The sequence below is a fragment of the Rhinoderma darwinii genome, chromosome 1 (genome assembly GCF_050947455.1).
Source record: "Rhinoderma darwinii isolate aRhiDar2 chromosome 1, aRhiDar2.hap1, whole genome shotgun sequence".
Taxonomy (NCBI): Eukaryota; Metazoa; Chordata; class Amphibia; order Anura; family Rhinodermatidae; genus Rhinoderma; species Rhinoderma darwinii.
This window is the reverse complement of record NC_134687.1, coordinates 259,430,321-259,451,431: the sequence shown is the minus strand read 5'-3', so window position 1 is coordinate 259,451,431 and position 21,111 is coordinate 259,430,321. Positions and strand designations below refer to the sequence as shown.

Sequence of the window (21,111 nt, the reverse complement as noted above, 5' to 3'; positions counted from 1 at the left end):
TTGCTCACAGTGCTGCTCCAATCCTTTGCTTTGTGCCCTTTTTACAGAAGGTGTAATCCATGTGGGGTTTAATTTTAGTCGTTTATACTTGTTACCTATAGGAATACATTTTGCATTATAATTACCCAAAGTAGATTTGAAAATCTCCCATTTATCATTTGTCCCATTATTTAACATTAGTTCTTCCCAGTCTATAGCTTGAATTGCAGCCCTCATCCTGGGGAAATTGACTTTCTTAAAATTAAGTGTTTTTGCCCTCCCAGCCTGTGTTTGTTTTTTACAGTATAGGTAAAATGTAACTATATTATGATCACTGTTACCGAGGTTTTCACGAACATTGATGTTCCCAACAAGCTCTGCATTATTTGAAATGACCAGATCCAACAGAGCTTCACCTCTACTCGGGTCTTCCACAAACTGGCCCATAACATTTTCCTGCAACAGGTTGAGGAAATGTCTCCCCTTTGCAGTTGAAGCCGAACCATGACACCAATTAATATCCCGGTAATTAAAATCTCCCATTATCACTACAGTACCCGCCTGTGCAGCCTGCTCCATCTGTTTATATAGATGACATTCCATCTCCTCAGTTATATTGGGGGGTCTATAGACTGCACCAAAATAATTTTTTCAGTGTTTACCTCCCTTTGTAATTCCACCCACAAGGTTTCAACCTCCTCACAATCTTCACCCTCTAATGTCTCATTCACACTCACCTTCATATCGCTTCTCATATACAGACATACACCACCACCTTTCCTATTCGCCCTGTCTTTCCTAAACAGTGTAAAACCCTGTAGATTTACAGCCCAATCATGTGAAGAGTCTAGCCATGTTTCATCAACACCAACTATATCTATATTTTCTTCCAGTACCAAGGCCTCCAGCTCCCCCATTTTGCTCGCTAGACTTCTGGCATTTGTGAACATACACTTTAACTTGCCTTTAAATGTTTCACTTTCAGTATCAGAAATGTGATTAATTGACATTATTTGGGAATTTTTATTTTCACTGCTGTTTTGTAACGAAAGGATCTCCTTATCTTGTTGCCTAGGCCTCTCCCCACAGTCTGTTTCTCCCCCCACCAATAAAGTCAGACCCCTCTCTAACCTGACTACCCCTTTATTTTCTACATTGTCAACCCTCCTCAGCCCTAGTTTAAATACTCCGCCACCCCAGCTAGAATTCTCTCCCCCAGCACAGCGGACCCCCTTCCATTTAGGTGCAAATCATCTGCAGAATACAGTTTGTACCCCAATAAAAAGTCAGCCCAATGCTCTAGGAACCCAAAGCCTTCTCCTCTATGCCAAGACTTAAGCCATACATTTAACTCCCTGAGCTCCCGCTGTCTTTCCTGTGATGCGCATGGCACAGGCAGTATTCCTGAGAATACTACCTTGGGCGTCCTTCCTTTCAGCTTGTAGCCTAGTTCTTTAAAATTATTGTTAAGGCTCCTCCACCTACCATTTATTCTGTCGTGGGACCTACTTGGACCACAACAGCTGGATCATCACAAGCCCCTCCCAGCAATTTGTCCACCCGTTCCACCACATGCCGAACCCTGGAACCAGGGAGACAACAAACCATTCGGTTGAGGCGGTCTTGGTGACAAATTATTCTATCCGTCTTCCTGATTATAGAATCCCCTACAACTATCAATTGTCTAGCCTTACCTGCATTACCATCCCGCCGACTACTAGCTGGGATGTTCTCCCGGCTGTTAGGGAGATCAGTATCCACTAGGGCTGCCATTTCTGAGACCGACACCCTCGCATCATCACCCAACTTGGCAATTTTGCTTGGAATATCAGAAACCGGATTGGCCTTCCTTTTCTTGGACCCCTTTCTACTGCCCCTAACTACATTAACCCAGCTACTTGCCTGATCCTGCTCACCCATGTCTTCACCCTCCAGTTCTACCCCACTAACTGCATACTCCGTGAGCAGCAAGCTCCGCTCAGGATTGTCTATCTTCCTCAGTGTTGCATTCTGCTCCTCCAGATCTCTAATGCGAGCTTCCAGGCGAACAACATGCCTACCTTACATCTGCCACAGAAGTATTCACCCTGGAACTCCGGCTCCAGTCGTGCATACATATGGCAAACTGTGCACTGAAGAAAACCTCTAATCTTGCTATCCATTATCCGAGTTACAACAAAACAGTGAACAATTGTCAAAGTAAAAGAAAAGAAGAGTACTTACTGGGGCTTTAACTCTGGTTTTAGAACTCCAGTTATATCACAAGCCACTTAAATCACCAAGCTCAGACAGATCCAAGCTCAAAATGAGTTCAGAAGTCTAATTTATATCACCTGAGACTAATTAACCCCTCCCCTAGTCAGCTGCTCAGCTGGAAGGAATCTGAGTCTAAATAAACCTTTCCCCTAGTCAGCCGCTCAGCTGGAAGGAATCTGCAAGGAAAAAAAATATGTTTTTAAATTATGTCAGTTTTTGCTATCTTCTATTTGCAAGCAATCAATTAAGTTCTCACACAGAAATACAGCAACACAATCCGGTTTTAGAACTCCACTTATATCACAAGCCACTTAAACCACCAAGCTCAGACAGAGCCAATCTCAAAATGAGTTCAGCAGTCTAATTTATATCACCTGAGACTAATTAACCCCTCCCCCTAGTCAGCTGGTCAGATGGAAGGAATCTGGGACTAAATAACCCCTCCCCCTAGTCAGCTGCTCAGCTGGAAGGAATCTGCAAGGAAAAAAAAAAGTTTTTAAATTGTGTCAGTGAGTAGTGAGCTGGGAAAGTCTTAGGAAGGAAGGAAGGAAGAGAAATGAGTTTAGAAGCTGAAGTGGACAACGATTTATCAATGGGGATGTTGAAGTCACCCATGATGATAGTGGGTAATTCACAGAAAAGAGAGGGTGAGAAGCAGGCAGCAAAGTGATTAATAAAGAGACTTGCTGTGCCTGGAGAACGGTAAATGATTCAACACGCAGAGAAAATGATTGCTAGAGTCTGACAGTGTAGACTTAAAGTGATGGGAAATTGAGAGAGTGGACTAGAGGTATAACTTGAAAAGAGAATTGTGGGGAAATGAGTACACCTACGCCCCCATTTGTCAGAGTCTAAGGTCCAGGTTCGATGAGGGCCAGCAGTTAAAATATTTTGCATGAAGAGTGTTGTTTACAAAGGCAGTTTCCTTGTAAACAGAGCGAGAATTCAAAAAATGCACACTTGAAGGGCACTTAGAGGTGAGAATTAAACATGATGCTAATAAGGTTAATATGACTTCTTATTCTAGAAAGAGAATAGTTCAGAGTCTTAGAAATTAAAGGGAAATATGCCCTGCACCTAAAGCGGGAATATTGATGATCATGTGATGTGTATACTTTGGAGGATGTGGTTGAGCAGGGTAAAGTGTATACAGTGCATGTGAGCTGTTCATGGGAGAAGGGAGGATAGCTGGTTGAATGTGGTTGACTATATGCAGGGAATGATGTGTGGTTTTATGCAGGTAAGAAAAAACTTAAAGGAAGAAAAGCAGTAAAATGGACTTTGTAACATGCAGATTGCACTGGCTGGTTGATAGCAGATAGGTTTAAGTAACACCTACGTTTCCAGCTGGAGAGCAAGCAGAAGGTGGTGTTCAGACAGTCCAAGTTGATTAAAGATGGATCTGGAGCTTATTAAGTGCTGCGTTTAGTTTCCACAACACTTTGACAAGCTTAATACTGGTGGTGCCTGTGTACGTAGTGTGCCACGTGGCCATGGGCAGAGTAAATGCATGAGGCGGGCAGAGCAGGAAGTCTTTAAGGTGCAATTGATAAGAATGACATGGTTAAAAAAGTCACACACATAACATAATCTTAACATTCAGGGGATCAAGAGAAGGCAGAGTTACTAAATGGGTTCTTTAGCTCTGTATATACAACAGAAGAAAGAGCAGTTAATGTAGCCAGTGCCAGTGCTGGTAATATATCAATTGATATACTGAATTGGCTGAATGTAGATATGGTGCAAGCTAAGATAAATAATATAAATGTGCACAAGGCCCCGGGACCAGATGCGTTACACCCTAGAGTTCTTAAAGAGCTTAGTTCAGTTATTTCTGTCCCCCTCTTCATAATATTTAGAGATTCTCTAGTGACTGGTATAGTGCCAAGGGACTGGCACAGGGAAAATGTGGTGCCTATTTTCAAAAAGAGCTCTAAGTCTTCCCCGGATAATTATAGACCAGTAAGCGTAACCTCAATCATGGGAAAAATGTTTGAGGGGCTATTGAGGGACTACAGTGAAGGAAATAAGTATTTGATCCCTTGCTGATTTTGTAAGTTTGCCCACTGTCAAAGACACGAACAGTCTACAATTTTTAGGCTAGGTTAATCTTACCAGTGAGAGATAGATTATGTTAAAAAAAAAACTGAAAATCACATTGTCAAAATTATATATATTTATTTGCATTGTGCACAGAGAAATAAGTATTTGATCCCCTACCAACCATTAAGAGTTCAGCCTCCTCCAGACCAGTTACACGCTCCAAATCAACTTGGTGCCTGCATTAAAGACAGCTGTCTTAAATGGTCACCTGTATAAAAGACTCCTGTCCACAGACTCAATTAATCAGTCTGACTCTAACCTCTACAATATGAGCAAGACCAAAGAGCTTTCTAAGGATGTCAGGGACAAGATCATAGACCTGCACAAGGCTGGAATGGGCTACAAAACCATAAGTAAGACGCTGGGTGAGAAGGAGACAACTGTTGGTGCAATAGTAAGAAAATGGAAGACATACAAAATGGCTGTCAATCGACATCGATCTGGGGCTCCATGCAAAATCTCACCTCGTGGGGTATCCTTGATCCTGAGGAAGGTCAGAGCTCAGCCGAAAACTACATGGGGGGAACTTGTTAATGATCTCAAGGTAGCTGGGACCACAGTTACCAAGAAAACCATTGGTAACACATTACGCCATAATGGATTAAAATCCTGCAGTGCCCGCAAGGTCCCCCTGCTCAAGAAGACACATGTACAGGCCCGTCTGAAGTTTGCAAATGAACATCTGGATGATTCTGAGAGTGATTGGGAGAAGGTGCTGTGGTCAGATGAGACTAAAATTTAGCTCTTTGGCATTAACTCTACTCGCCGTGTTTGGAGGAAGAGAAATGCTGCCTATGATCCAAAGAACACCATCCCCACTGTCAAGCATGGAGGTGGAAACATTATGTTTTGGGGGTGTTTCTCTGCTAAGGGCACAGGACCACTTCACCGCATCAATGGGAGAATGGATGGAGCCATGTACTGTCAAATCCTGAGTGACAACCTCCTTCCCTCCACCAGGACATTAAAAATGGCTCGTGGCTCGGTCTTCCAGCACGACAATGACCCGAAACATACAGCCAAGGCAACAAAGGAGTGGCTCAAAAAGAAGCACATTAAGGTCATGGAGTGGCCTAGCCAGTCTCCAGACCTTAATCCCATCGAAAACTTATGGAGGGAGCTGAAGATCCGAGTTGCCAAGCGACAGCCTCGAAATCTTAATGATTTACAGATGATCTGCAAAGAGGAGTGGGCCAAAATTCCATCTAACATGTGTGCAAACCTCATCATCAACCCAAAAAAAACGTCTGACTGCTGTGCTTGCCAACAAGGGTTTTGCCACCAAGTATTAAGTCTTGTTTGCCAAAGGGATCAAATACTTATTTCTCTGTGCACAATGCAAATAAATATATATAATTTTGACAATGTGATTTTTTTTTTTTTTTTTATATATAATCTATCTCTCACTGGTAAAATTAACCTAGCCTAAAAATTCTAGACTGTTCATGTCTTTGACAGTGGGAAAACTTACAAAACCAGCAAGGGATCAAATACTTATTTCCTTCACTGTATATACAGGATTATGTGACAAAAAATAGTGTTAGAAGTGATAGCCAGCACGGTTTTACTAAGGACAGAAGTTGTCAAACCAACCTGATTTGTTTTTATGAAGAGGTGAGCAGAAGCCTAGACAGAGGAGCCGGATGTAGTGTTTTTGGACTTTGCAAAGGCATTTGACACTGTCCCTCATAGACGTCTAATGGGTAAAGGACTATAGGTTTAGAAAGTATAGTTTATAATTGGATTGAGAATTCTCTCAAGGACCGTATGTAGAAAGTTGTGGTCAATGATTCCTACTCTGAATGGTCCCTGGTTGTAAGTGGTGTACCCCAGGGTTCCATGCTGGGACTACTATTATTCAACTTATATATTAATGATATAGAGGATGGGATTAATAGCACTATTTCTATTTTTGCAGATGACACCAAACTACACTACCGTTCAAAAGTTTAGGGCCACTTAGAAATTTCCTTATTTTTGCAAGAAAAGCAGTTTTTTTCAATGAAGATAACATTAAATTAATCAGAAATACACTCAATACATTGTTAATGTGCTAAATGACTATGCTAGCTGCAAACGTCTGGTTTTTAATGCAATTTCTACATAGGTGTATAGGGGCCCATTTCCAGCAACCATCACTCCAGTGTTCTAATGGTACATTGTGTTTGCTAACTGTGTTAGAAGGCTAATGGATGATTAGAAAACACTTGAAAACCCTTGTGCAATTATGTTAGCACCGCTGTAAACAGTTTTGCTGTTTAGAGGAGCTATAAAACTGACCTTCCTTTGAGCTAGTTGAGAATCTGGAGCATTACATTTGTGGGTTCGATTAAACTCTCAAAATGGCTAGAAAAAGAGAGCTTTCATGTGAAACTCGACAGTCTATTCTTGTTCTTAGAAATGAAGGCTATTCCATGCGAGAAATTGCCAAGAAACTGAAGAAAAGTGGGAGGCCCCGCTGCACAACTGAGCAACAAGACAAGTACATTAGTGTCTCTAGTTTGAGAAATAGACGCCTCACAGGTCCTCAACTGGCAGCTTAATTAAATAGTACCCGCAAAACGCCAGTGTCAACGTCTACAGTGAAGATGCGACTCCGGGATGCTGGCATTCAGGGCAGAGTGGCAAAGAAAAAGCCATATCTGAGACTGGCTAATAAAAGGAAAAGATTAATATGGGCAAAAGCACACAGACATTGGACAGAGGAAGATTGGAAAAAAGTGTTATGGACAGACGAATCGAAGTTTAAGGTGTTTGGATCACACAGAAAAACATTTGTGAGACGCAGAACAACTGAAAAGATGCTGGAAGAGTGCCTGACACCATCTGTCAAGCATGGTGGAGGTAATGTGATGGTCTGGGGTTGCTTTGGTGCTGGTAAAGTGCGAGATTTGTACAAGGTAAAAGGGATTTTGAATAAGGAAGGCTATCACTCCATTTTGCAATGCCATGCCATACCCTGTGGATAGCGCTTGATTGGAGCCAATTTCATCCTACAACAGGACAATGACCCAAAGCACACCTCCAAATTATGCAAGAACTATTTAGGGAAGAAGCAGGCAGCTGGTATTCTATCTGTAATGGAGTGGCCAGCGCAGTCACCAGATCTCAACCCCATAGAGCTGTTGTGGGAGCAGCTTGACCGTATGGTACGCAAGAAGTTCCCATCAAGCCAATCCAACTTGTGGGAGGGCCTTCTGGAAGCATGGGGTGAAATTTCTCACGATTACCTCAGCAAATTAACAGCTAGAATGCCAAAGGTCTGCAATGCTGTAATTGATGCAAATGGAGCATTCTTTGACGAAAGCAAAGTTTGAAGGAGAAAATTATTATTTCAAATAAAAATCATTATTTCTAACCTTGTCAATGTCTTGACTATATTTTCTAGTCATTTTGCAACTCATTTGATAAAGTGTGAGTTTTCATGGAAAGCACAAAATTGTCTGGGTGACCCCAAACTTTTGAACGGTAGTGTATGTAGTATTGTTCAGTCTATAGAAGATGATAGTGAATTGCAAGCTGATTTGGACGCATTGAGTGTTTGGGCATCCACTTGGCAAATGAGGTTTAATGTCAATAAATGTAAAGTTATGCATGTGGGTACCAACAATCTGCATGCATCATATGTCCTAGGGGGAGCTATACTGGGGGAGTCACTTGTTGACAAGGATCTGGGTGTACTTGTAGATCATAAACTAAATAACAGCATGCAATGTCAATCAGCTGCTTCAAAGGCCAGAAAGATATTGTCGTGTATTAAAAGAGGCATGGACCCGAGGGACAGGGATATAATATTACCACTTTACAAAGCCTTAGTGCGGCCTCATCTAGAATATTCAGTTCAGTTTTGGGCTCCTTTTCAGAGAAAGGATGCCCTGGAGTTATAAAAAATACAAAGAAGAGCAGCGAAGCTAATAAGGGGCATGGAGAATCTAAGTTACGAGGAAAGATTAATAGAATTAAACCTATTTAGTCTTAAAAAGAGACAACTAAGGGGGGACATGATTAACTTACATAAATATATGAATCGCGCATACAAAAAATATTTCTGAAATCCTGTTCCATGTAAAACCCCCTCAAAAAACAAGGGGGAAATTCCTCGGTCTAGAGAAAAAAGGTTCAGTCTGCAGAGGCGACAAGCCTTCTTTACTGTGAGAACTGTGAATCTATGGAATAGCCTGCCGTAGGAGCTGGTCACAGTAACTACAGTAGATGGCTTTAAGCCCTTAGCGCACCAGGACGTACCGGTACGTCCTGCATTGAAGTGCTTTAAGCCACAGGGACGTACCGGTGCGTCCTGGCTAAAAACTGTCACCCTGTCAAAGGACAAGGTGACAGAACTGTGCCGTCAACTGTTTATGACAGTTGACCGGCACAGTAAGACGGCAGGGGACCATTCACAGCGGTCTCCTGCCGGCTATCGCTGTGATTGGTCAGTCAAAGCAGACTGACCAATCACAGCTCTATGACGTGGGTATGTGATGACGCTGGCTCAGAAGCTGAGCCAGCATTATCACCGCCGGGAATCAGATGTCCGGCACCCCTCTGCAACGGCCAGGACCGGAGCTAGGCTCCGATCCGGCCGATTAACCCCTTCGATGCATCGATCAACGTGATCGATGCATCGAAGTGGCTTGTAGCCTGTCGGCAACCACGATGGTTGCCACGGGCGCGAGTGTCAGCTGTTTGTCACAGCTGACATCGTGCCCTAACGGCCAGGACCGGAGCAAGGCTCCGATCCGGCCGATTAACCCCTTAGATGCAGCTATCGCTGCATCTAAGTGATTAGATCGTACCCTATGATTGCTAATAACAACCATCGGCACCTGCGAAGGTTCCGATGGTTGCTATGGCAACCATAGCCTAACAATCGCTTCCTAGTACGGAAGCCTATTAGGCCCCGCCGGGAGGCAAAGCCTAATAGGCTTGCCGTCAGTGAATAGCTGACAGCTCTAATACACTGCACTATGTAGGTAGTGCAGTGTATTAGAATAGCGATCAGGGCTTCATGCCTTCAAGTTCCCTAGTGGGACAAAAAAAAAAGTTAAAACAAGTTAATAAAAATGTTGAAAAAAAGTAAAAAAAAATACTTTTCATGTTAAAAAACACTATAACAGCCTTTTTTCCTATAATAAGTATTTTATTATAGGAAAAACAAAAAAACATAAAAAAAGTACACATATGTGGTATCCCCGCGTCCGTAACGACCCAAACTATAAAAATATCACGCTATTTTACCCGTACCGTGAACACCGTAAAAAAATTAAATAAAAAACTATTCCAGAATCGCTGTTTGTTAGTCACTACCCCTTGCAAAACAGAATAAAAAAAGGGATCTAAAAGTTGCATGTACCCCAAAATTATACCATTAAAAAACGCAGCCCGTCCCGCAAAAAACAAGCCCTCCCACAGCTTTTTTAACGGAAAAATAAAAAAGTTATTATTACTTATTATACCCTGATGTTCTCCGCACAGATTACATATTCCCCCACATTATAAACTGAAATACCAGCAATACCCCAAACAGAACAACTAGCGAGCAAAATCCACGCTCCAAAAGCCAAATGGCGCTCCCTCCCTTCTGAGCCCTGCAGCGTGCCCAAGCAGCAGTGTACGTCCACATATATGGCATCGCCATACCCGGGAGAACCCGCTTAACAGTTTGAGGTATTTGTCTTCAGTGGCACGAACAGGGCACAAAATATTGTGCACTAAAATGGCACATACCTGTGGAAATTTTCAATTTTCACTTTGCACCATCCACTGAGCATTCATTTCTAATAGAAAAAAAAAATGCTCACTACACCCGTTAATAAAATGCCTTCAGGGGTGCAGTTTCCAAAATGGGGGTCACTACTTGGGGGTTTGTTTTCCTATTTGACCCCAGAGCCCTGCCGTTGTGGGCTAATGCTGCAAAAATCACCAAAATAGGCCTCACATGCGCCTTTCACTCCTAAGCCCTGTCATATGTCCAGGCAAATGATAAAAGCCTTGAGGGGTGTAGTTTACAAAATGGGGTCACTTCTCATGGTTTTACACTCTACTCTGGTACCTAAGGGAGCTCTGCAAATGCGACATGGCGCCCCTACACCAGTCCAGCAAAATCTGTCCTCTAAAAGCCACATGGCACTCCTTCCATTTTGAGCTCTGCCATGTGCCCAAATAGCAGTTTAGGGCCACACATTGGGTATTGCCGTACTCGGGAGAAATTGGGTAACAAATTATGTGTTGTTTTTTCTCCTATTACCCCTTGTGGGGAAAAAATTGGGTGCAAAACTACATATTTTTGGGAAAAAATTATTTTTTTCATTTTCACTGCCTGATTCTAATACAATCTATGAAACACCTGTGGGATCAAAATGCTCAGTACACCCCTAGATGATTACCCTGAAGGGTAAAGTTTCCAAAATGGATTCACTTCTCAGGGGTTTCTACTGTACGGGTACTTCAGGGGCTCTGCAAATGCGACATGGCGCCCAAAAAACAATCAACCAAAATCTACATGCCAAGTAGCGCTCCTGCCATTCTGAGCCCTGCGGTGTATCCAAGCAGCAGTTTATAACCACATATAGGGTATTGCCGTACTCGGGAGAAATTGCTTTACAATTGTTGGGGCGCTTTTTCTCCTTTATTCCTTGTGAAAATGAAAACAATTGAAAATTTTAGTGGAAAGAATGTAGATTTTCATTTTCACTGCATAATCCCAATAATTCAGCAAAAAAACTGTGGGGTCAAAATGCTCACTATACCGCTAGATAAATTCCACGAGGGGTATAGTTTCCCAAATGGGGTCACTTTTGCCGAGTTTGCACTATTTTGGCCCCTCAGTGGCTTTGCAAATGTGACATGGGGCCGCAAACCATTCCAGCAAAACTTGAGCTCCAAAAGTCAAATGGCGCTCCGTCCTTTCTAACTTCCGCCATGTGTCCAAACAGCAGTTTATTACCACATATGGGGTATTGATGTGCTCAGAAGAGTTTGCTTTACAAATATTGGGGTGTTCTTTCTCCTTTATCTGTTGTAAAAATGAAAAAATCTGAGCTAAAACGACATTTTATTAGAAAAAAATTAGATTTTCAATTTCACGGCATAATTCCCATAGATTCAGCAAAAACCGTGTAAGGTCAAAATGCTAACTATACCCCTAGAAAAATTCCTTGAGGGGTGTAGTTTCCAAAATGGGGTCACTTTTGGGGAGTTTCCACTGTTATGATCCCTCCAGGGCTTTGCAAACACGACATGGCACCGAAAACCATTCCAGCAAAATCTGCGCTTCAAATTCCAAATGGTCCTCGTTCCCTTCTGAGCCCTGCCGTGGGTCCAAACAGCAGTTTATTACCACATATGGGGTATTGCTGTAATCGGGAGACATTGCTTTACAAATGTTGGGGTGCTTTTTCTCCTTTATTCCTTGTAAAATCTAAAACATTGTATGTTTTTCCAGAAAAAAAGTAGATTTTCATTTTCACAGACCAGTTCCAATAAATTTAGCAAAAAACTTGTGGGCTAAAAATGCTAACTATACCTCTTGAAAAATTCCTTGAGGGGTGTAGTTTCCAAAATGGGGTCACTTTTGTGAAGTTTCCACTGTTATGGTCCCTCCAGGGCTTTGCAAACACGACATGGCACCGAAAACCATTCCAGCAAAATCTGCGCTCCAAAATCCAAATGGCCCTCGTTCCCTTCTGAGCCCTGCCGTGGGTCCAAACAGCAGTTTATTACCACATATGGGGTATTGCCGTAATCGGGAGACATTGCTTTACAAATGTTGAGGTGCTTTTTCTCCTTTATTCCTTGTAAAAATGAAAACATTGTATGTTTTTTCAGAAAAAAAGTAGATTTTCATTTTCACAGACAAGTTCCAATAAATTTAGCAAAAAACCTGTGGGCTAAAAATGCTAACTATACCCCTAGAAAAATTCCTTGAGGGGTGTAGTCTCCAAGACGGGGTCACTTTTGGGGGGTTTCCACTGTTTTGGCACCACAAGACCTCTTCAAACCTGACATGGTGCCTAAAATATATTCTAATAAAATAGAGGCCCCAAAATCCACTGGGTGCTCCTTTGCTTCTGAGGCCGGTGTTTCGGTCCTTTACCGCACTAGGACCACATGTGGGATATTTCTAAAAATTGCAGAATCTGGGCAATAAATATTGAGTTGCATTTCTCTGATAAAACCTTCTGTGTTACAGAAAAAACTGTATTACAAATGAATTCCGTAAAAAAAAATTGAAATTTGTAAATTTCACCTCTACTTTGCTTTATTTCTTGTGAAATGCCTAAAGGGTTCAAATAATTTCTGAATGCTGTTTTGAATACTTTGAGGGGTGCAGTTTTTAAAATGGGGTGATTTATGGGGATTTTCTAATATATAAGGCCCTCAAAGCCACTTCACAACTGAACTGGTCCCTGAAAAAATAGCCTTTTGAAATTTTCCTGAAAATGTGAGAAATTGCTGCCAAAGTTCTAAGCCTTGTAACGTCCTAGAAAAATAAAAGCACGTTCAAAAAACGATGCAAACATAAAGTAGACATATAGGAAATGTTAACTAGTAATTATTTTGTGTGGTATTACTATCTGTTTTACAAGCAGATACATTACAATTTAGAAAAATGCAGATTTTTGCAAAATTTCTCTAAATTTTGGTATTTTTTACAAATAAATATTGAATTTAACGACAACATTTTTTCAGTATCATAAAGTACAACATGTCACGAGAAAACAATCTCAGAATCGCTTAGATAAGCAAAAGCATTCCGGAGTTATTACCACATAAAGTGACACATGTCAGATTTGCAAAAATCGGCTGTGTCCTGAAGGCCAAAATAGGCTGTGTCCTTAAGGGGTTAAAAAAGGCTTAGATAATTTCCTAAAACAAAAAATATCAGCTCCTATGTCAATGTGTAGAAATTTTTCCCATCCCTTTACCCATCCCTTGGTTGAACTTGATGGATATGTGTATTTTTTCAACCGTAGTTTCCAAATGTATTACCTCCGTTTTAGGCCTCATTCACACTTAATAAATGTTTCCGCCAGTGCTGTTCTGTATAGTGTACTGTTTTCTCACCTAGAAGACAACAGTACCTTATAGGAAAATACTACAGAGCGTCCGGTGTAACAGGTGCGCACTGAAAAATATGCATAGTTTGTGAGGGATCGTCTGGAGGTGTAAACGATTTCATAGAATAAGATTGTTGCACCTACAGTACTTCTACAGTACTCTAGCCAGACTGTCGTTCTGTGCTCCACATATAATAAAAAATTATTGACCATCAACCCCTTCCCTTCCGCAACCATATTTAGATTTAATTTCCGTTTTTTCATCCCTGCATTTCAAAAGCCATAACTGTTTATATCTCCGTCGATATAGCCGTATCAGGGCTGTTTTTTTGCGGGACAAGTTGTAGTTTTTCACGGCAAGATTTATTGTACCATATAATGTACTGGAAAGCTGGGAAAAAGTTTGTTGTGGGGTAAATTGGAAAAAACTGATTTTTGGGTTTCGTTTTTACGGCGTCCACCATGCAGTAAAAATGACATGTTAAATTTATTCTGCAGGTCAATATGATTACAGGGGTACCAAATTAAAATTTTTGGTTTTATGTTATACTACTTTTAAAAAGAAAAAACTAATCGTTTAAAAAATATATATTTCTCTCCATATTCTGAGACCAATATCTCTTTTGTTTTTCCCGTCAATTGAGCTGTGTGAGCGTTTTTTTTTTTTTTTTTTAAAACAGCAATTCTGGCTGGTAATTTTTTTTTTTTACGGCATTCATTGCGGGTTAAACTATAAACAAAATATAGAACAATAGAGACCTCCAGCTCACCTTGTATAGCAGGTTTGTGTTATCTGGCACGGATCCTCGTGTCGGCACACGATTTGTAGACAATGGTAGGAACAGGAGGGTTTGGATCCAGCGTAGATTGGAGAGGTAAAATGGAACAATGTTCCAAGTTTAATGAGAAAAATTATTTCTATTAAAAAAGAGAGAAAATCACCAGGATGAAGGTTAGAAAAATGTGCAGTCCTGGTTGTGTTAGGGAAAGATATCTTTGTAGTAGGTAGAGCCTACGCGTTTCAAACGCTACACGCGTCCTTAGTCATGGCTGATGCCATGACTAAGGACGCGTGTAGCGTTTGAAACGCGTAGGCTCTACCTACTACAAAGATATCTTTCCCTAACACAACCAGGACTGCACATTTTTCTAACCTTCATCCTGGTGATTTTCTCTCTTTTTTAATAGAAATAATTTTTCTCATTAAACTTGGAACATTGTTCCATTTTACCTCTCCAATCTACGCTGGATCCAAACCCTCCGGGTTAAACTATGTTACATTGTAACAGTTTGGACATTCATGGACGCGGTGATACCAATAATGTTTACGGTTAAATTTTTTTTTTTACATACATTACTTTAATCCCTTTCCAACCACCCCACGTAAATTAACTGGCTGCAGTGCTGGCCCTTGTGCCTGCAGGCCGTTAATTTACGTGTTCTAGTGGAGCGCACAGGGATTCCCCTATGATATGCCCGGCATCTCTCATGACTGGCTGCTACTAGCTACTGAGGGAAGACAACAGTACCGGATCACTGCAGTGGCCCCACCGATTAACCCCGTAAATGCGGCGGTCAATAGCGATCGCTGCATCTAAGGGGTTACAACACCATCGGCACCCCTGCAACGCGATAGTGGGGTGCTGATGGTTGCTATGGCAAACAGAGGCCTAACAATGGCCTCCGGGTCTGCCACCTACGGAAGGCGATTAGGTCCTGTCAGAGGCAGGACCTATTAGGGTATGTTCACACGGCGGGGGTCCGTAACGGCTGAAATTACGGGGATGTTTCAGCCTGAAAACATCCCCGTAATTTCAGCCGTACCGGCATGTGCAGGCGCTTGAACACCGCGTCAATTACGGCCGTAATTAGCGCTGCTATTCATTGGAGTCAATGAATAGCGGCTCCAATTACGGCCAAAGAAGTGACAGGTCACTTCTTCTACGCGGGCGTCTATTTACGCGCCGTCATTTGACAGCGGCGCGTAAATATACGCCTCGTGTGAACAGACAAACGTCTGCCCATTGCTTTCAATGGGCAGATGTTTGTCAGCGCTATTGAGACGCTATTTTCGGGCGTAATTCGGGGCAAAAACGCCCGATTTACGTCCGTAAATAGGCCGTGTGAACATACCCTTATTACGCTGCCTGTCAGTGTGAAACTGACAGGTTTAATACCCTTCAATTTATAAGTATTGCAGGGTATTATACCAACGATCGAACAGTTAAACCTTCAAGTCACTAGTGGGACTAAAAAAAAAAAAGTTAAAAAAGTCATAAAAATGTACAAAAATAAAGAAGTTTTAAGTAATAAAATAAAAAAATCGCCCTTTTTCCCTTATCAAGTCCTTTATTATTAACCCCTTCCCGTCGTAAACAACTTTCAGATTTTCATTTTCGTTTTTTCCTCCCCACATTCCAGAAGCCATAACGTCTTTATTTTTCCGTCCATATAGTACTATGAGGGCTTGATTTTTGCGGGACGAGTTGTAATTTTTCGTAGCACCATTTTTTTACCGTATAATGTACTAGGAAACGGGAAAAAAATTATTTGTGGCGTAGAAAATGAAAAAAAACAGCGATTCCTCCATGGTTTTTTGCGCGCTGTTTTTACGGAATTCACTGTGCAATTAAAACAACATGTTAACTTTATTCTGTGGGTCAATACGATTACAGAGATACCAAATATTTATAGTTTTTTTCTATATTTTACTACTTTTACATGTAAAAACCTAAGTGTAAAAAAGAACATTTATTTTGCGTCGCCAAATTCCAAGAGCCACAACTTTTTTATTTTTCCGTCGATTAAGTATTATAAGGGCTTATTTTTTGCGGGATAAGCTGTAGTTTTTAATAATACCATTTTGGTGTAAATGCAATGATTTGATCACTTTTTATTTCATTTTTTGTGGGAGATGAGGTGACCAAAAAATAGACATTCTGGCGTTTACAATTTTTTTTTTACGGCGTTCACCGTGCGGGTTAAATAATGATATATTATAATAGTTCAGACTTTTACGGACGCGGCAATACCAATTATGTTTATTTATTTATTTTTTTACTATGCTCTAGGGGAAAAATGGGAAAAGTTTTTTTTTTTTAACTTTTAATATAAATTTTTTTTACACCCAAAAAAACTTTATTTAACTTATTTTTACTTTTTTTATTTGTCCCCCTAGGGGACTTCAACCAGCGATCGTTAGATCGCTTGCACAATATACTGCAATACTAATGTATTGCAGTATATCGTGATTCTGACAGGCACCTATTAAGCCCTGCCGGAGGCAAGGCTTAATAGGTGTACAAAGATGGCGGACCTGGGGGCGTTCATTAAGCCCCCAGGCAGCCATATCAACCATCGCCCCCCCGCGATTGCGTTGCGGGGGGCACGATAAACTGTTAGAGAGGGTCGCCCCCCTCTTTCTGATGATTTAAATGCTGCGGTCAGTATTGACCGCGGCATTTAACGAGTTAAACTAGCGGGATCGCGCTCGAGCGCGATGTCGCTAGTTACTCTGAAGTGTCGGCTGTAACATACAGCCGACACCGTCATCGTATGGAGCAAGCTCACTGCGTGAGCCCGCTCCATACTTCCCCTACCCGGCTTTGGCGTATGGATACGTCAAATGTCGGGAAGGGGTTAAAAAATAAAAAATAAACTATGCATGAATGGTATCGCTGCTTCCGTAACGGCCAGAACTATAACAATATAATACTATTTACCCCCGGTGAACGGCATAAAAATAAATAAATACCAGAATCGCAATTTTTTTTTAGTCACTTCACCTAGCAAAAATTGCAATAAATAGGGATCAAGAAGTCGCATGTACCCAAAAATAGCAAATCAAAAACTACACTTCGTTGCACAAAAAACAAGCTCTCCCGTAGCTATGTTGATGGAAAAAAAAAAGTTATGGCTTTAAGAATATGATGACACAAAAAATAAATGATTTAAAAAAAATAAGTTATTTGATCGTGCAAACACTGTAAAACATAGAAAACTTTATATACATATGGTATCGCCGTAATCACAAAATAAATGAAATTTCATTTACAGTGCACGGTGAACGCCGTAAAAAAAAGAATAAAAGAACAGCAGATTTGCTGTGTTTTGGTTACCACGCCTCTCAAAAAAAACCAGAATAAAAAGTGATCAAAAACTTGCATGTACCCTAAAATGGTACCAATAAAAACTACAGATTGTCCCGCGAGACAAAAGCTGCAGAGTATGTTCCAAAAGGGGGATAAGCTCAGGCACTATTTATCAGTGCGACACTGGTCACACATCTATGGATTATTATTTATTTACCCCATTATTATATCACATTATTATGCCCTGATGTACTTTGCCCAGTTTACATATGCCCCCAACATTATAAACTGAAATACCAGTAAAACTCCAAACAGAACAACTGCCAAGCAAAATCTGCGCTCCAAAAGCCAAATGGTTCTCCCTCCCTTTTGAGCCCTACAGCATCCACATATATGGTATTGCCAGTTATAAGGTATTTGTCTTCAGTGGCACGAACTGGGCACAACATATTGTGCTTTAAAATGGCATATCAGTGGAAAATCCACTGTGCATTATTTTCTAGTAAAATAGGATTGAGTCAAAATACTCATTGCACTTCTTAATAAATGCCTTGAGGGGTATAGTTTCTAAAATGGGGGTCACTTCTTGGAGTTTTTTTTTACTATTTGACCTCAGAACCCTGCAATTGTGGGCCAATGCTGTGAAAATCACCAATTAGCATGGCGCTCTTTCACTCCTGAGCCCTGCCATATGTCCAGGCAAACGATAAATCCCTTCTGAGCCCAGCTTTGTGCCCAAACAGCAGTTTAGAGCAACACATGGGGTATTACCGTACTCGGGAGAAATTGAGTAACAAATTGTGTGGTGTTTTCGCTCCTATTGCCCATTCTAAAAGTTAAAAATTGGGAGCTAATAGAACATAGTTTTGGGAAAAAATTAATTTTTCATTTTCACTGCCTAATTCTAATAAAATCTATGAAACACCTGTGGGGTCAAAATGTTCACTCCCCCCTAAATGAATGCCCTGAGGGATGTAGTTTCCAAAATGGAGTCACTTATCAGGGATTTCTACAGTACTGGTACCTCAGGGGCTCTGCATTTGCGACTTGGCACCCAAAAGCCAATCCAGCAAAATCTGCATGCCAGACAGCTCTCCTGCCATTCTGAGCCCTGCCGTGTGTCCAAACAGCAGTCTCTGACCACATATGGGGTATTGCCGTACTCGGGAGAAGTTGCTTTACAAATGTTGGGTTTCTTTTTCTCTTTTAACCCTTGTGAAAATATAACAATGAAGTAGAAACAAATTAGTATTTTTATTTTCACAGATAAATGACAATACATTTTGCAAAAAACCTGTGGGGTTTAAATGCTCACTATACTCCTAATTAGATTCCTTGATGGGTGTAGTTTCTCTAATGGATATACTTTTGGGTGGGGTCTCCACTGTTTTGGTTCCTCAGGGCTTTGCAAATTCGACACAGTACCCAAAAACCATTCGGGCAAAATTTGAGCTCCAAAAGCCAAATGACGCTCGTTCCCTTCTGAGCCCTGCGGTGTGTCCAAACAGCAGTTTATGACCACATATGGGGTATTATCGAACTCGGGAGAAACTGCTTTATAAATATTGGAGTGCTTTTTCTCCTTTATGAAAATGAACAAATCTGAGCCAGAAACGACTTTTTTTGCGTGAAAAAAACGTAAACTTTCATTTTTAAGGCCTAATTCCAAGAAATTCTGCAAAAAAACCTGTGGGGTTAAAATGCTCACTGCAACCTTAGATTCATTTCTTGTGGGGTGTAGTTTCCCAAAAGGTGTCGGTTTGGAGGTGTCTCCACTGTTTTGACACCACAAGACCTCTTCAAACCTAACGTAGTGCCTAAAATATTCTGATAAAAAGGAGTCCGCAAAATCCACTAGGAGCTCCTCTGCTTCTGAGGCCTGTGTTTCAGTCCAGCAGCACACTAAGGCAACGTGTGGGATATTTCTAAATACTGCAGAATCAAATTATTTAGTTGTATTTCTCTTGTAAAATCTTCTGTGTTGCAGAATATTTTTTTCTAAATGGAATTTCTTAAAAAAAAAAGAAAAAGTGTCATTTTCAGCTCAAAATTGCTTTAATTCCTGAGAAATGCCTAAAGGGTTAAGAAACTTTCTAAATGATGTTTTGAATACTTTGAGGGGTGCAGTATTTAAAATAGAGTTTTATGGGGGTTTCTAATATATAGGCCCCTCAAAGCCATTTCAGACCTGAACTGGTCCCTAAAAAGGCTTTTGAAATTTTCCTAAAAATGTGAGAAATTACTGCTAAAGTTCTATGCCTTGTAATGTCCTAGAAAAACAATTTTCTCTAAATTTATGTGTTTTTCACAAATAAACACTGAATGTATCGACCAAATTTTGCCACTAACATAAAGTACAATGTGTCACGAGAAGACAATCTCAGGATCGCTTGGATAAATAAAAACATTCCAAAGTTATTACCACATGAAGTGACACATGCCAGATTTGAAGAAACTGGCCTGGTCCTTAAGGCCAAAACAGGCTGCGTTTTTTTCAAAACATCTTTATTTAATTGTTTTTTTACATATTTATAAGTACTCCTAGGGGACTTGAATAAGCAATCGTTGGATTGCTTGCACAATACTTATGTATTGCAGTATATTGTGTTTTTTACTGGCTCCTATTTAGCTCTTTTTTAGCCTCCCAGTCTGCCATGACAACAATCGACATCCAACGATCAAGTCGCAGGGGGGGCCAACGGGATGTCATAGGGGTCGGCCCCCCTCTTTCTAACAACTTAGATGCCGTGGCATGGGATTGGCCGGCAGTTCCATAGGACAATCTAAATGTTTACTAATAGAGGGAAAATTCATGCGACAAGTTGAATGTGGTTTTGCTGTAAGATGGCACAGGAAAGATCAATGTAAATTAACAATATTGTAAGCTGAGGTCATTGTCACTGTATGTATAACAAATCCTCTATAAATCACTGCTGTATTCTAAGAATCAATATGTTTTTTTTAATGAGAAATTGTTTATCCATCTATGTAACATTAATATTTAGTATTCAATATTTTATTTTTCTAGGCAGACCTTCTTTTGTTGTACACCTCTGAACCAAACAGCCTATGTTATGTGGAGACAGCTGATATAGATGGGTAAGAATCTTTTTAAAGTGTAACTAGATTGCTAGTTAGGGCTGTTCCCATTTAGCTGTCCATGGCTTTTCTTGGTTCTTCTCTGAGATCTTAGCACAGGCAACATAGACTGTCTAAAGCTGGTACTTATTATCTGTGACCATATTAATTAAATAATACTTCCATACTGTCACAATATATTATGTCCCAAAATAGAAGTGTAAGGGGCTGGCCCTACGAACGTACAGGATCTGATACAAGTGGTTTACTTTGGTAATACTCTGTGTTATCAGTCCCAAGTAAATATATCCATGTTGTTAAAAAGTAGCATGGCACTCACCAGTATATTGCAACTTTGTTTTATTTTAGAATATCTTCACATGATCAACAGAGGCTGAGTGAGGTGGGCTGACCCTGGCCAACAGACTTTTTTGCACTACATACGCAACTTTGCAGATAGCGCAAAACAGTCAGTCACCCGGGATCAGGTCACCTCACTCAGCTTCTGTTAATCATGTGTAGATGTTCTCACAATAAAACAATAT

The 21,111-nt window shown here is 40.7% G+C and overlaps 1 protein-coding gene across 1 annotated transcript in view; it reads left to right on the top strand.

Annotated features, from left to right (window-relative positions):
• Positions 1 to 21,111, top strand: part of ATP8B3 (ATPase phospholipid transporting 8B3) — a 761,685-nt gene that overhangs the window by 34,026 nt on the left and 706,548 nt on the right. Inside the window, exon 7 of the mRNA XM_075852305.1 lies at positions 20,517 to 20,587. Coding sequence (XP_075708420.1) covers positions 20,517 to 20,587 — 71 coding nt within the window. The remainder of the gene's footprint in view (positions 1 to 20,516; positions 20,588 to 21,111) is intronic.